At 45.2% G+C, this 14,699-nt stretch overlaps 1 protein-coding gene across 12 annotated transcripts in view; it reads right to left on the minus strand.

The window, feature by feature from the left end:
• Positions 1-14,699, minus strand: part of fli1 (Fli-1 proto-oncogene, ETS transcription factor) — a 42,004-nt gene that overhangs the window by 4,126 nt on the left and 23,179 nt on the right. For all 12 annotated transcript variants that reach the window (XM_015337533.2, XM_015337537.2, XM_015337542.2 and 9 more), the window contains 4 exons: positions 13,788-13,991; positions 8,617-8,682; positions 2,421-2,480; positions 375-434 (listed from right to left, as the gene is read on the minus strand). In XM_015337533.2, the coding sequence (XP_015193019.1) occupies positions 375-434; positions 2,421-2,480; positions 8,617-8,682; positions 13,788-13,991 (390 nt within the window). The remainder of the gene's footprint in view (positions 1-374; positions 435-2,420; positions 2,481-8,616; positions 8,683-13,787; positions 13,992-14,699) is intronic.

Raw genomic sequence — 14,699 nt, forward strand, 5'->3', positions numbered from 1 at the left:
GGGTACAACAGCATTGTCTCGCCTGGGATTGGAACCTGCAACCATCTAGATCCCTGACTCCTGCTGCACATTGCTTTCCTTGTTCTTGGAGGGTTGGTCCACTTCTAAGCCCTTTTAGGCATTGTTGCTTTATATCTGGAAGACGTTGGGCAAACTGATCTTAAGCCAATTACAGTACCGGTATGTCTCAAGAGCGAACTGGGATTGAAATTCTTGATCACCTTGATCGCGCACGAGGACAGAGATGCAGGAATCATCTGCATCCATCATGACAGCATTGCCATTGACCATTGTGTCCAAGTGCCCTGTCATTTCAAATTAACGCAGGTCAATGATAATGCACATTACTGTAAAAGTGAGATATTGTTACCTACCAGGCTGTGGTCTTTGCTGTTCTGAGGTCTTGGACACATTCTGTGTGACTGCTGGTGAGCCTGTAAAACATATTTTCAACAACTGAGCTCAGGCAGGGAACTATGTTGTACTTGTTCATTTAAAGGGCTATAAGCAGAGAGCTGCACCTCTACAAAAAGGAACCTAAAATGATTCAAGGGCTGTTGCACTTATTCACTACTGCTGACTAATTGGATACTGGACATTAGAATTTGGGAAAATAAGCTCTTAAGTTCACTTTTTTGTGAAACAAAAAATAATGGTCTGTTGTATTCCTGTAATGTCATTAAAGTACTTTTATAAAGTCATAGTGGTATTAATACATGTCTTTGAGACATTATTTGAGCCCAAGAGATTCATTTTGATCCAGATTCTACTGATTTAAAAAAATCAACCAGCACTCATTATCAGTGTGAAAAAGTGCACCCCTTGATTCAGCAAATTGTGGCATTCCTTAAGCAGTGTAGCTTGAATTACTCTTTTCCTGTAAGACTTGATCAGTCTGTCCTGTCACCTGAGAGGAATGCTGGCCCACTGCTCCTTACCAAACTGCTTCAGCTCTGTATGAGGGCTTTTGTATATGTTTAGCAATCTATGAGATTTAGGTCTGGACTGTAACTTGGTTATTCCAAAATCCTGAATTTCTTTTTTATCCATTCTGTTGTAGATTTGCTTGTGTGTTTTGGATCATTGTCCTGTTGTTCAGCTTTAGCTCTTGGACAAAAGGTCCTTCATTTTCCTCTAGGGTAGTCTGGTATAGTGTGGAATTCATGGTAGACTACCATGATTGCAATGTCCTGAGCAGAGCAGGCCCAAACCAGCACCGTGCTTGATGGTGATGAGGTTCTTCTGGTCAGTCAAAGGCGTGTTTGGTTTTCTCCAAACGTTCCATTTTGTTTATTAGCCAAACAGCTCCACTTTTGACTCATCTGTCCAGAGCACATTGTTCCAGACGTCTTGTTTTTAAGCCCTGCAGCAATGTTCTTCATGAACAGCAGGAGTTTCTTCCAGCCTATTCTTCCATGAAAGCCATGCTTGTCCACTCTTTCCTGATGGTGGTGACATTCACCACAGCGAGAGAGGCCTGTAGATCCGTGGGTTTCCTTGAGACTTCTACCAGAATCATACAGTCCGATTTCAGAGTTTTTTTAGTAGGACAACCACTCCTGGGTAGACTGGCAATGGTCTGGAATTTTCTCCATTTGTAGATTTTTTTGTTGTAGAATGATGGAGTTGATGGACTAAATGATTACCTCTACATATCAGCCATATCAGGGTGATAGCAGGGTGATCACCCTGCAACTCACAACTGGCAGCCCACTGAAGCTCAGCAGGTGTGAGCCTGGTCAGTACCTGGATGGGAGACCTCCTGGGAAAAACTAAGGATGCTGCTGGAAGAGGTGTTAGTGAGGCCAGCAGGGGGCACTCACCCTGCGGTCCATGTGGGTCCTAATGCCCCAGTATAGTGACGGGGACACTATACTGTAAACAGGTGCCGTCCTTCGGATGAGATGTAAAACTGAGGTCCTGACTTTCTGTGGTCATTAAAAATCCCAGGGTGTTTCTCGAAAAGAGTAGGGGTATAACCCCGGCGTCCTGGCCAAATTTCCCATTGGCCTTTACCAATTATGGCCTCCTAATAATCCCCATCTCTGAACTGGGTTCATCATTCTGCTCTCCTCCCCACTGATAGCTGATGTGTGGTGAGAGTACTGGTGCACTATGGCTGCCGTCGCATCATCCAGGCGGATGCTGCACATTGATGGTGGAGATCCCCATTACAGGTAAAGCTCTTTGAGTGGAGTGTCCAGAAAAGCGCTATATAAGTGTAAGCAATTATTATTATTATTATTATTATTATTATTATTATTATTACATGCATGAGGTAGATATAACACCACCTGACAATCAAAGCCCAATGGCAAAGCTTTGGTGAATTATGAGATATGTCTCCCACTTCTCAGTGATGCCAACTGTAACCTCTGGTGTAAAGGGCTTGTGGCTGAAAGAGCAGCACTCTCACTCACCCTTTCCGCTGTGCATGCTGTTTGACCAGCCTGTCCTGCGCGCACTGTCATAGGAAGGATCTGAAAAACAAAAGCAGAACCTTGCTGCTACATCTGGCCAAAGTTCTCATTCATCCTAAAGACAGTGCGAAGCATTCAAACAATTGTGTTTTCCCCTGTGCAGCTATTTACCTCATACTTTTAAGATAAGGCACACAACTTCCCTGCCTTACTTAAGGCCTGAGTACAATAAAGATTCTGAGCTCTTCAGATGGATGACTCAACTGCTTTTAGAAGACTCACCATGAGTCTTTAACTACTGTTAATGCCCCATCCTCACTGGGGCACTCTTACACCTCATAAAAAGGCAAGATAGAGTGAAAAAGTGGGATATATCTGCTCGCTGATTGCCCAGTAGCAAACATAGGCATAGCTCAGGAAAAAGGGGTGAAAATCATTTCATCATTGCTGAGCCAGGAAATAAAACCCACTGATGCTCATGTTTCAACACTTCTTTTGAGAAAATACACTGTAGTTGCTTCCAGATCTACTGTATACAGTATTTGCCCCCATACCCGCTTTTCTGCCACCCCCACCCCCCCTCCCAGTGCAGCACTGCCTGGGCTTTTTTGAGGAACCAGATAACGGAAATGGAGCCAAGGCCAGGAGCTGTAACATGCCTGCCCCATTAACATGGGCCACAAGCCTTCTCTATGGCTGGCTGTGTGGCACTGCTAAGGGCCTGGCACGCACAGCCCACAGAAAGAAAGGCTTTGCTGGCCAGGACGTCTCAGGAGCACAGCGAAATGTTAACACACACGCGCTATGTAGTGTTTCTTTTGCAGCTCCTTGTGAGTTCAACGCGGGGTAGTTATCAGCTGGATGGTAAGGCAGGCTAGGAAGCTTGGCTCAAACCCTGTGCTAGCCCTTTAAAATAAAAGTTGCAGAACATAGGAAAGGTTAAAAAAGAGAGGCCATTTGACCCATCTCGCCTTTGGAATGTAGCTAAGGAGCTCATCCAGCTGTTTATTGAAAGAAAGGGGATCAGCTACAAAAACACGGTTGTCTAGATCCAGACTCCCAAAACGACACATTAATGCTTTAAACCCACAACCTTCTCCTTACGAGAGCAGAGTGCTAACAAATTCTCTACTCTGCTGTTACTAAAAAGCTTGGAACAGGACCAATCTACCGTCAGACTCTTTATTTCTCCCCCATTAAAAACAATCTGGCCACCCATCTCTCAGTGGCTGCCACCAGTGAGGTAATGAAAACACTCTGCCTTCTTGATGGTAGTCCGAGTAAGACTCACGCCAGCAATCTGCAGACGCCTTCACTTTAGAGAACGATCTATTCAGAGGGAGGAGAAACACAGCTCAACATGCTGCATCGCTTTTTCCTTATCACATGATAGTTCTGATGTTCCTTGTTAAAATCCAAACAAATGTTATTTATTAAGTAAAGGGAGAAAGTCACAACCTGACGCTGCTGGACGATTGTGAAACACAGGGTAATGAAGGCCTGTTTCTGCGGACTGGACAGGACCCAGCTTCCTAATCTAGGCTGAAAATGAAATGCGTTCTCGGAAGGGAGGCTGTTCGAACTCAGTGTTTAAAGGAAACCACCGTGCATTCTGAAGCACTCTCTCCGTTTCTGAGCTACTCTGTCTAGACCCCGCTGAAATCATGTCTGTCTGGTGGCAAAAGAGGCGAAGAAGCAGCAGACGGCGTCCTGCTCTGCTGTTCTGTTTTTCTTGAGTGGGCCCCAAGCTGCTCATGAATCCGTGGAGACACTGCCCTCTAGTGGCCACCTTTGAAAAATCGACTTTCTGTGATGAGCCCAAAAAAAAAACGGGGGGTCAATTTTCATGACCCTGGATTTTTTTCAAGACGTTAAACAAGCAGTACTCCACATCCAACGGCTGGGCAGACCGCCTGACTTTCAAAGGCATGTTATGCGGCGCAGACATTTCAGCCAGAGCTGTTCCATCAGAAGGACTCACCTGAGTGACAGCAGGAAAACACACCTTGCTGTTTTCCAGCTGTTCTGTAAACACTGCTCAGGGTATTGGTTTAAAATGTTTGTTTTTTTTAATTTCCAACACATTCATAACTGCCCATCAGACCCTAAAAAACAAATTCAAAAGCTCTACACAGTATGAGAACTAAAAACTTAAGAAAATGACGGCCTTTTTCCAGTTACTTTCTTTCCCCCCGCACTCCAAACAGGCGTCCTAGAAACACTGATGTACTTCACTAAAAGAATACAAAAAAGCCCCCCCCCCGCCCTCCTCCGAATAAAAAAACACAAGCGGTCTGTTGTATTAATACACTTGGCTAAAAAGTGTACAGCGTTGAGCGTTCAGTTTCAGAACTGTGCTTCGAGCCAGCCCGATGAACGCTGATGGCTCTAAACACCAGTTTTTTTTAACATAATCATCCGCCATGAAGGAATGAAAAAAACCCAACAACTTTTTCGCGCTGCTTTCGTTATTTAATCATTTGGCCGTCATCTCCCTCTCTGTCTCAGGGGACGGCGGCGGGGCTGGAGGGCGGAGGCAGGCAGGCAGTAGGATCTGTCAGCTCTAATTCAGAGCCGGGGCAGTGCAAGGCCACAGCCCCAGAGCTGAGAGGGCTCCTCACAGAGCTGCGTTTCCTGCCGGCTTTGCCTGCAGACAACCTCTCTTTGTTTCGCCGGCTCTCTCTTTTTTTTTATTAAAAAAAACACGCACACACACACATGCACACACACACACAACGACAGCCTCATTCCAAGAGAGGGGTCACGGAGGAAAAGAAGAAAAAAAATCCCCAGGCAGACGAAACAGAACTTTGGAATTTGAAAAGAAAACAATTACTATAGGTCCCGCTACTGTCTGATAGTAGACGTCCATGCCAATATCTTGAGCGGATAAGATTTACAGAACAGAGCACAGCCATTAATGTAGCATACGAAGAAACGCTGAATCTTGCTGACTTGGCAAACCGGTGTTCTTAATCAAACATGTTAAATTCAGACTGTGCAACAGCTTAGGAAATGCAAACATAAAGCAGAGCTCCGTTAAGCCACATCGAGGTAAAGCAGCAGCAGGAGAAAAGAACGATGCCAAGCGATATCGTGCACGAGCAACGGAAATGCATCAGGAAGGTGGGCAGGGCCTGCAAATCCATTTTTCACCTTTGAAGCACTAAAACTCACTTCTGTTTCAGCACAGGAGTGTTCAGCTAACCCTCATAGGAACTGAGCATTACCAGCATCCCGGTTCTGAACACTCTAAAGAAGGAAAAGAGCAACATTGTGCGGGAAAGAAAAGGTCCCCTATTAAAGACTGGACTCATCTGGCTTTGTGCAGGGCAGACACCTGAAGATACTAAAATCAACAGATCAATTCCTTGTTAGAGAATGGAATCACAGAGCATGTGCCATTCATTAACTCCCATACAGGTTCCAGCAATTATGTCAAATCACAGTTGAATTCCATTATAAGGAATAAATTGGGCATTTTTTTTTCAACTGAGATAATCCCTGAATTGTATGAAAGTTAAACTTGCTCAAATTAAATTAAACCCTTGGCTGAATAAGTTTGTTTTTCAACTGATTAAATAATGAGGATACAGCACCTCGTATAGCAAAGCAAGTTAATCCCCAATTTCAGATTCTGCCAAAGGTGTCCACACTGACTACACACGTGAATGGGGGTTCTGATGCCAGTTTTATATTGTTAGCATCTTTTCATTGAAGCCCAAAGAGCCAGGCCTGAGCAAACAACCTGGTTATTACACTGCGAACCAAAAATCCCATTTTAATGAAACATAGCGTTTCTTTTATTAATGAAATCTAGCAAAAGCCTGGTTTTTGTTAGGCTTTTTTTGGTCAGGAAGATGGTTTGATTTTCTTTCTATTCTTTTTCGTTCGGCTCGGGGGGGATGATGATTAAATCAGGGGACGTATCCCACTGTTTTCCCGAGTTCAAACGGCGCGGTATCTGCAAAAAAAGTAGGAGCCAAGCAAAAGATTGAATCCCTAACGTAATCTTATCCAGTGCGCCCATTAGGGCTAATTGAATTAATAGGAGAAAATATCATGACCTTCCAAAGCTTCTGTGGTCTGAGGACGATAACTCGCTCTCTTGCCCTCTTATCAGGACTTCCTATTCTCCAGCCCCACCTAGATAGGCTCTCTTTGTGCTGGCACACCCAGATCTGGACCTATCGCTGTTATTGCAGTCCCCTGCTCTCTGCCCCACTGCTGTGAACGTCTCCTCCCTTGTTCTCTTCCAGCACAGCCGATCCCAGTCCCGAGCTGTGATTCAGGACAGCTTTCCAGATTGACAGGGCAATAATATCTCTTCCTTGCAGGAGCGATGGGGGGGAAACCCCTCCACCTCCCCCTTGGTCATATCTGGTACATGTCTGATCTTCACGTTGCTTTAATCTGTCGAAAACTGTACTCCCACCCCGCACCGCCATTTCACAAGCCTGAGACCCATCCGGACAGATGTCAGTCCATGTTAGCCGGGCTTACTGACCGCCTGCTTCAACAACGTCCGTACGGGGGACAACGTGCGACTCAGACCAGAGAGACCGACGCGTGCGCTAACGGACGTCCTGATCCGAGGGGCTGTGAGCAGGGGAGCTGCGTGAGCATGTGTTGGCAGAGGTTAAGCCCAACGCTGGAAGGGGGACAAGAGAGACACAGCGTTTCGGTTGCCGCGCGGAGGCGTGAGAGGCGCTGCTCACACCTGAAGAAAAACAGCCGAGCAGCCGGAAACGCTGTGTTCCTTTGTTCTGTTTTTTGTTTCAGCGGGGAACTGCGCTGTCCTTTGTCCTGTCCTGATCTGAGCACAGGCATGGTTTTCACGCTAAACGCCTGGTGGTCTACAACGAAACCCAGAAGGAATTATTCCAAGAAATGACGGCCGGAGCCGCCATTTTGATTTTTGAAGACGCACCCCCCCCCCCATCCTAGTTCCCAAAACACCGGCAGACTACGCTACAGGTTACACTAACGTCACTCTCGAATGTTCTCCCACCCCCTCTTTTCGTCCTTACCCCCAACCCCCATGCTCTCCCGTCGTTCCAGAATTCATTTAGAAAAACAATGAAGTGAGCCTCTCTCTGCTTTTGTGCCACATACCACCTGTCTCTTCTGTGGCCCCCTGTGAGGGGGGGGGGGGGGCTTTCAAAACGACCTGAGAATGAGATCCTCTCGCTCGCTTCAGCCCTGTTTAAATAAATTTCCACCCATTTCCCCCCCCCAACCAGTGCAGTGTGCCATTAGAGGACTCCTGCAGCCTTTTGTCTTGCTAATGCAGTGGCAGTGTGTTTGCGTTTCAGCAGCCCGCGTTCAGGTAGGAGCAAGTGAGCCTGAATGGGAGACTGGAGTGGCCAAGTCATTATTTCCCTTACAAAGGATGCACCTGCCAATTGGTCTGTTTAAACTAATATCTGCCTCCGTTTGCCAGCAGAAAACAAGGAATTTTGGCAGCCCTCAAAGATTCGGGATGAAGCATCCTCTCTTATTTCAACTAAATTTGCTTTCATTTGACATATACGGTTTTAAACAACGTTGCAACCGCCCTTGGCACTGGTAGGTAGACGCAGTATTGATTAAAACATCGCCCCAGTGTTTTCCCACAAGCTACAGTCTTGTGCTTTATCTTTTTTTCTGTGGGGCTCAGCCTCTTTTCTGTGCTTTTGTGCCATCAGGTTGTGTTTACACAATAACATCAACCAGGGAAAATCCGGAGATTGGAAAAGCTGTCTTCCAACACAAGCAGAAAGCTAGAAAGTTATGAAAGAGTGGACAGACAACTACAGACTTATACCCGGTGCTTTTCATCATGTACACAAAAACACAAAATCAGTTACAACAGAAAGCCACAGTAATCTTAGGCTCACTTGGCACACTTGTCTTTCTGAACAGAGAAATACTACACTCCAGTCAATCTGAAGTCCTCGATCCACAGTGGCCATTACTTTTTCACATTATAGTACTGCTCGTCTGAACGCCTCCATTCAACTCATAAGATCCCAGTGTAACACCACCCGTAAGTGTAACTAAGACAAAACCAGGCTTGGAAACGAGGTGTATTGCTTCAAGAAAAGGCCGAACAGCAGCTACAGCGTGTTTTGGTGCAAACCCTATCCCTCTCAGGGCCATCCACGATTTCAATCATATTAACAATCAGCAATAGCTTCAGTACCATTCTACTTACCTTCTTTCGTTGTGAGGCGTGGAGATTGGTCTGTATGAGGTGTGTTATATGATAATGACGAGCTACCTGCAAATATAAGCAAACCAATAAGAAGATTAGCAAACCAACGAGAAGGCTTTGTCTATCACTGCTCCTTTAGTCCTTTAACTCTACAAGAGACACGCTTTTGAGTCTCTTCAAACCCAAACTCACCTTTTCTACCAGGTGTATGAACTGGTATGTTATTAATTTTTTTCTTTCGCTTTTTAACGTACGTCTTTTGGCCTTTTTATGTACAGCGTGCTTGGGTTCGGAAAAGGCTCTCCGTAAAATAAGAGTATTCATTAGTGTTGTCAGAATTGCCTGTCTGACTAGTCTACACAACACCAGTCTCTGGGTTTACGATATACTCATCATCAAAAGAACCCACTTAGAACCATAGTGGATTCATAAGCATGAAAATTACACTCTTTTTCGCTGGCTGGTGCGCCGACATTTTTATTCCACAAACAGGACACCGGTGAATCCATGATGCTGCTTAACGTTGGCCCTCCACAGGGGGGTTCTGCACGGGCAAGTGTGTGAGCCCCCTGTTGGAAGCTACGTCAGCTGTACATCTGCTGTACGCGCTTTGCACCTGGCTGCAGATGCAGTCTTGTTGGATCTGGCCCCATTGCTCTTGCACAAGCCTGGGTCTGCTCACTGCTGTCTCAGCTCTGTAACGCCACAGGTCGGCCCCATTCATCCCACATATGTTCAGGCTGAACAGGCAGAGCAAGGGAGGGTTTCAGCACAAGACCCATGAGGCTGCAGTCGATCACTACAAGTGGAGTCCCGTGGCGACTAGACGCTCTTGCCCAGGCCATCAGGCTTGGGCCTCCCCATCGACAACCAGCATGTCACCCTGCATGTTTGTGCCACACTTGTTAAGGGGGTCAAACGCAAAACCTTGATTCCTCGCTAATGAGGATTTTACCCGACAACCACCTAAGGTGGTCCTCCAAAACGTCAAAGGCTCAAAAGCACCGTTCTCCCCATAAGAGGGGGGGGACAGATTCCTTGCTCTCAGTTTTCCTTTTCGATTTTTGCCAGGCTTGAACCATTTCCTTGTCTGCTCCTCAATCAATTCTCTCACGAATGAGGTGATTTACGTGTAGAGGTGATACAGCAGTCAAAGTCCCTTGAGTGTATCAATGAATTTGGAAAATTCATAAAATCAAAATAATTCCAAAAGCACGAAATCAATAGATTTGCGAATATCAATTTTCCAAACTAAAAATACACATCTCTTTCTAAAAAAATAAAGTGACAAGCTTCTTTTGATGCTCAGTATAAATGCTATGGCATCTCTTTTATTGAAGTTCCATTAAAAAAAATACACAGGCCTGAAACGATTTTGGAAAAGAAATACAAAACCAGCAAATCTGCTAGGGACAATCCACGCAAGGTTTGGTATATGATAAGTGAAGTTTGAGTTGGATATGAAGCTACTATCATCAATTCTGAAAAGGTGATTGATAGACAATGAATACTTAAGCAGTACTTCATCTTTAGCAGTAGCTGGAACAGGACTTGTAATTGGAAGATTGTTGGTTCCCAGGTGAGGAACTGCTGTTGTACCCTTCCAAAAGGTACTTCACCCAAACTGTTCCTGTAAATTACCCAGCTGCATAAATGGGTTCAAACAGAAGTCACTTTGGATGAAAGTGACAGCAAAGGGAAATCTGTATGGCTTGATCTTCCACTGAGGTGAAGAGATGTCTTCTTTTAGGATGCTATAAGTGCATAAATTAACTTGTTAGAAAACATTTTAAAGAAAGCTGGCCAGAGACTCGGGCATGTTAATATAGACTAGAGATCTGGGGGAGTGAAAATCCTTTCATGAATAAGGAACAAAGAAGAAATTTAATAGGACTTGATGGTCTTCACTGAGGCAGGATGTCTTTTGTTAGTTTGTACTGGAAAGGGTTTTCAGAAAACGTTCGTTACTGTTTGTGTTGGGGGCAGGGGGCTGTATAGTTCTGCTCTGGTTTTAAAAGCCCCCCAGAGCTCCAGCTCTCTCCCAGGCCTGGAGGTGCAGAACAGGGTAGCCATTGTGCGAGGTGCAGTCCCAGCCCAGCAATCAAACCCAGCTCTCCGCAAAATAATTCCACACTTACGCCGAGCGTGCAGGCCAGAGATACATCCTGCGGGAGGCCTTAACCCTTCGCCAGCTGCTGGGGCTCTCAGCCCAGTGCTGCTGGTTTGTGCCAAGACAGGAGCTGGGAATGAACTGGGAGCCACAACAAAAAAACAGCCTGCTGTACACTAGAAGTTTGCAAGATGGCTGTCGGGCTTTTCTACAATACGCTGTGTGCATATACATGCATCTAGTACCTCAAACATTGTGTCGCAATGTATCTGCTGCCTGTGCGTTAGAAACAAATGCAAGCCACATGTAATAATAAGAATTATAATTGCTTACACTTATATAGTGCTTTTCTGGACACTCCACTCAAAGTGCTTTACAGGTAATGGGGACCCCCCTCTACCACCACCAATGTGCGCCAGTACTCTCACCACACATCAGCTATCAGTGGGGAGGAGATCAAAGTCATGAAGCCAATTCATAGATGGGATTATTCGGAGGCCATGATTGGTAAGGGCCAATGGGAATTTTGGCCAGGTTTGGCCAAATTTGGCCATGCTTTCACATGTGACAGTGAAAGCATGAAAAATCTCTCTACTCTGGAAGGTACATTGTTGTTTTTTTCTGAAAATGCCCACTTCTGCATTTGTGAAATGACTACAAAATCAATCTCTTAGTTCAAGATATTTTCCTTGCAATAGAAGGTATTTACAAACTCCTGTGCATGCAACCTTTTTAGCTGCAAAGACGAGCCGCAGTGTTATGTCAATGTAACAATGATGCATTGCACTTGATGGCCAGAGACATCAGGCCACTCTGCAGGGCTGGAGACACTCTGATCCAGGCCTGCAGCTCAGTCACAGACCTAAAGAGGACTGCTGTGACCCACTGACCTGCTCTACCACCAAAAGACATTGGCAGGCAGCCCATCCCACCAGCTCTACGCTGTAGTATTAAACTGGCAATGCAAATGACTAATGTACAGACTTAAATAAGAGAGGAGCACTCCAGACGCTTTCCAACAATATTGAACACAGACGTTTACGGTCTGAGCAAACCATTTAAAAGCTAAGAGTGCCGCAGCTTAGGGAAACAGTTAACAGCTGGAACTGCTTCTTTTTGAGAGCATTTTCTCATAGATCAATATAAATCAAGTCAGGGCAGGGCTTCACAAAAGAGCATTTAATCGGTACATTTGCTATTAGTGTGCAACAGTTCTTAATGCAGCCTTTTGAAAGATAGCTGAATGAAAATTAAAAAACAAAATTACACCTGTCGAGAAACAAAAAGCAACTGGACAGCACATCTGCCTTTTTGCATGCATCACGTAAAGGCTTGATACACAACAAAGCAGTGCTCAGTGGATGTCAGTACTGAGCACACTGATGGCTATAATCATGGCACTGATGGAGCCAGGAGCCTTCAGCCTGTACCCTTCAGTGCAGCCCTCCAGCTTTTCTGCAATCGAGCAAACATCTGCAGCTCCACACCACCGCAGCACGAAGGCACATATGGCATCAAACTGATAAACTGGGCCCTGATAAGGAAAACAACGCTCAAACTCTTAAGTGACAGACTAATTTGAAGTAATGGTGCAAATTGCACGCAAATTGAAAGCAGGTTTGGGAAAAGATAGGGATCTTTCTGAGCATTTGTGTAAGTGATCGACATTCGACTGAAAATAGAACAGGGATAATCATTCTGACCTGCATAAACCCTGCGTCGAGAAACAGCCTTTAATCCATAAAGTGATACCGGGGATATGTTTCCTAGATAATTGTTTAGCCTTTATTAAAAATCGATATTTAAGTTGTTATAACATGCATTATATAGCTTTGCCCAGCACTGAGATACCTGCACAGTTCTGTAGTACATTGGCTAACGGCACCAAAGAATTTTAAGCAGAGTCACAACATGCAGAGCAATTCCAAAGGAAAGTATGAAGGACACTTATTTGTACAAACTTCAGGGAATTATCGCAGCACAAATACAGCAGTCTGTCAGCCAGAGAGACCATGTGATGGACGCCACAAGCCTTGTAATCACTAAATACTTCCAGGGTCTGGTCTCCAGTGTTTGGTTTTGTTTTTCAATGGGAAGCTTAGAGTCAGTGCAGCCCACATGACAAAAGGCAGATTCCTTGACTCAGAGATTTTTTTTTTTCCTTCTCTTGGCAGCTCGCGATTGTGTTTGTTTTCGTTACAGGGGGAAATGGACTTCAGCTTCCCAGCTCCGACCCCGCAGCTCCGCGCTCCGAGGTTTCGGAGAGCCCTAGCTCCTTCCCCGTGTGCTGGGATCAGGGAAGGGAACTGTCAGTCTCTGAGACTGAAGCCTGCTGCCTCCGAAGTCGTATGCCTTCCGTAAGGAAGAGGTTGTGAGGAAAAAGGCAATTTTGCATGTCGGAGTAAAGAATTAAAATTAAATTAAAAATAAATAATCCTTACACTTATATAGTTCTTTTCTGCACACTCCACTCCAAACACTTTATAGGTAATGGGGATCTCCTTCTCCACCATTAATGTGCAGCCCCACCTGGATCATGCACCAGTACGCTCACCACACACCAGCTCTCAGTGGGGAGGAGAAGTGATGAAGCCAGTTCAAAGATGAGGATTATTAGGAGGCCATGACTGGTAAGGTCCAGGGGGACATTCGGCCAGGACACCAGAGTTAAAACGCCTGCCTACTCGTTTCGAGAAACGCCCTGGGAATTTGAATGACTTTCTGCTTTTTAATTAAAACTTTCTTCTTTCTCAAATATGTCACACCAACATCACAGGCATGGCTTACAAAAACTCCACCCTATTGTATTAAACTTACAAAGTGCTGGCTATTAGAACAGCACTACCAACATGAAAAAAACTGTCTTCCCTTTAAATGTGAGCTACAATAGCAGAGCATCCTGGTAACCATAGCAGCAAATTGGCGTCAATTAAGCCAATGGACCTTTTGTACATGTAGAAAGACATATGCTACACCACCCTTTCCCAAAACTGCACTCAACGCCTAGAACAAATCACTGCCTTCAAGATATGCAGGAGGCCAGGCTGGGGAAGGCACTTACTTTCCCTGAGGTAATTCAGATGCGAGAGCAGGACTTCTGCGTTGTACACGGACGTGAGTCTCAGAAAGTCCTCCTTGCTCATTTTGCAGAGCTCCTTCCCGTCCGTGCTCTGAAAAAGGGACGTGTCGATCTCCAGCAGTCCGTACTCCTTGATGGCCCACTCCAGCCACTGCCTGACATGGTCCTGTGACCACAAAGAGGGATCTGCAGGACAGGCACAGAAAACAGCTGTTGCAACAGGAGAAGCCCTCAAAATACATCTGCTGCTGAGTCTTACCTCTCCATAGCTTGATATGCGGAAAGTTCCATTGTTCTGGGGCACGTAAATTGATCATTTTTTCTGCGCTGATCTGATGTTTTGTCATTTGAACTGTTCTCTACTAAGTTTTTTGTGCATATTAAAAATCTCTCTATTTTTACTACTAACAACTACTAATAAGACCAATTGCTGTTCATTCAAAAGAATCCCAAAGCACTTTACATGAGGAAAGGGACCCATTTCATCCAGCACTGCAATGTACATTCGGGTTGTGCAAGACTGATCTATTTATCGATCAGCTGAAGCACAGACGGGGAATGGAAGTTCATCACCTTCGGTGTGCTGACACTGACTGACTTTACTAAACATTCGAGCTTCAGAAAAATTCAAAATGATGACCGAGAGCCCTCATCAATTGAACACAAGAGTTGACACATCACTTTATTATGCCTCTACCGCCAGAAACATTCGCTGTGGCCTGTTGTCATTCCGTAAAGGGACTGCTCACGGCAGCACGTGCAAGGCACAGAATTAAATCCACTGCACGTTCAGGGGAATCGAGACAATCAGAAAGGCTCTAACTGTGTTCAGAAGCTTTTAAAGGGTCTCCGAGCGACGCTGTACTGAGGCCGACTCAAGAAGGTTTAGGTGCG

The sequence above is a fragment of the Lepisosteus oculatus genome, chromosome 23, assembly GCF_040954835.1.
Source record: "Lepisosteus oculatus isolate fLepOcu1 chromosome 23, fLepOcu1.hap2, whole genome shotgun sequence".
In the NCBI taxonomy this organism is placed as follows: Eukaryota; Metazoa; Chordata; class Actinopteri; order Semionotiformes; family Lepisosteidae; genus Lepisosteus; species Lepisosteus oculatus.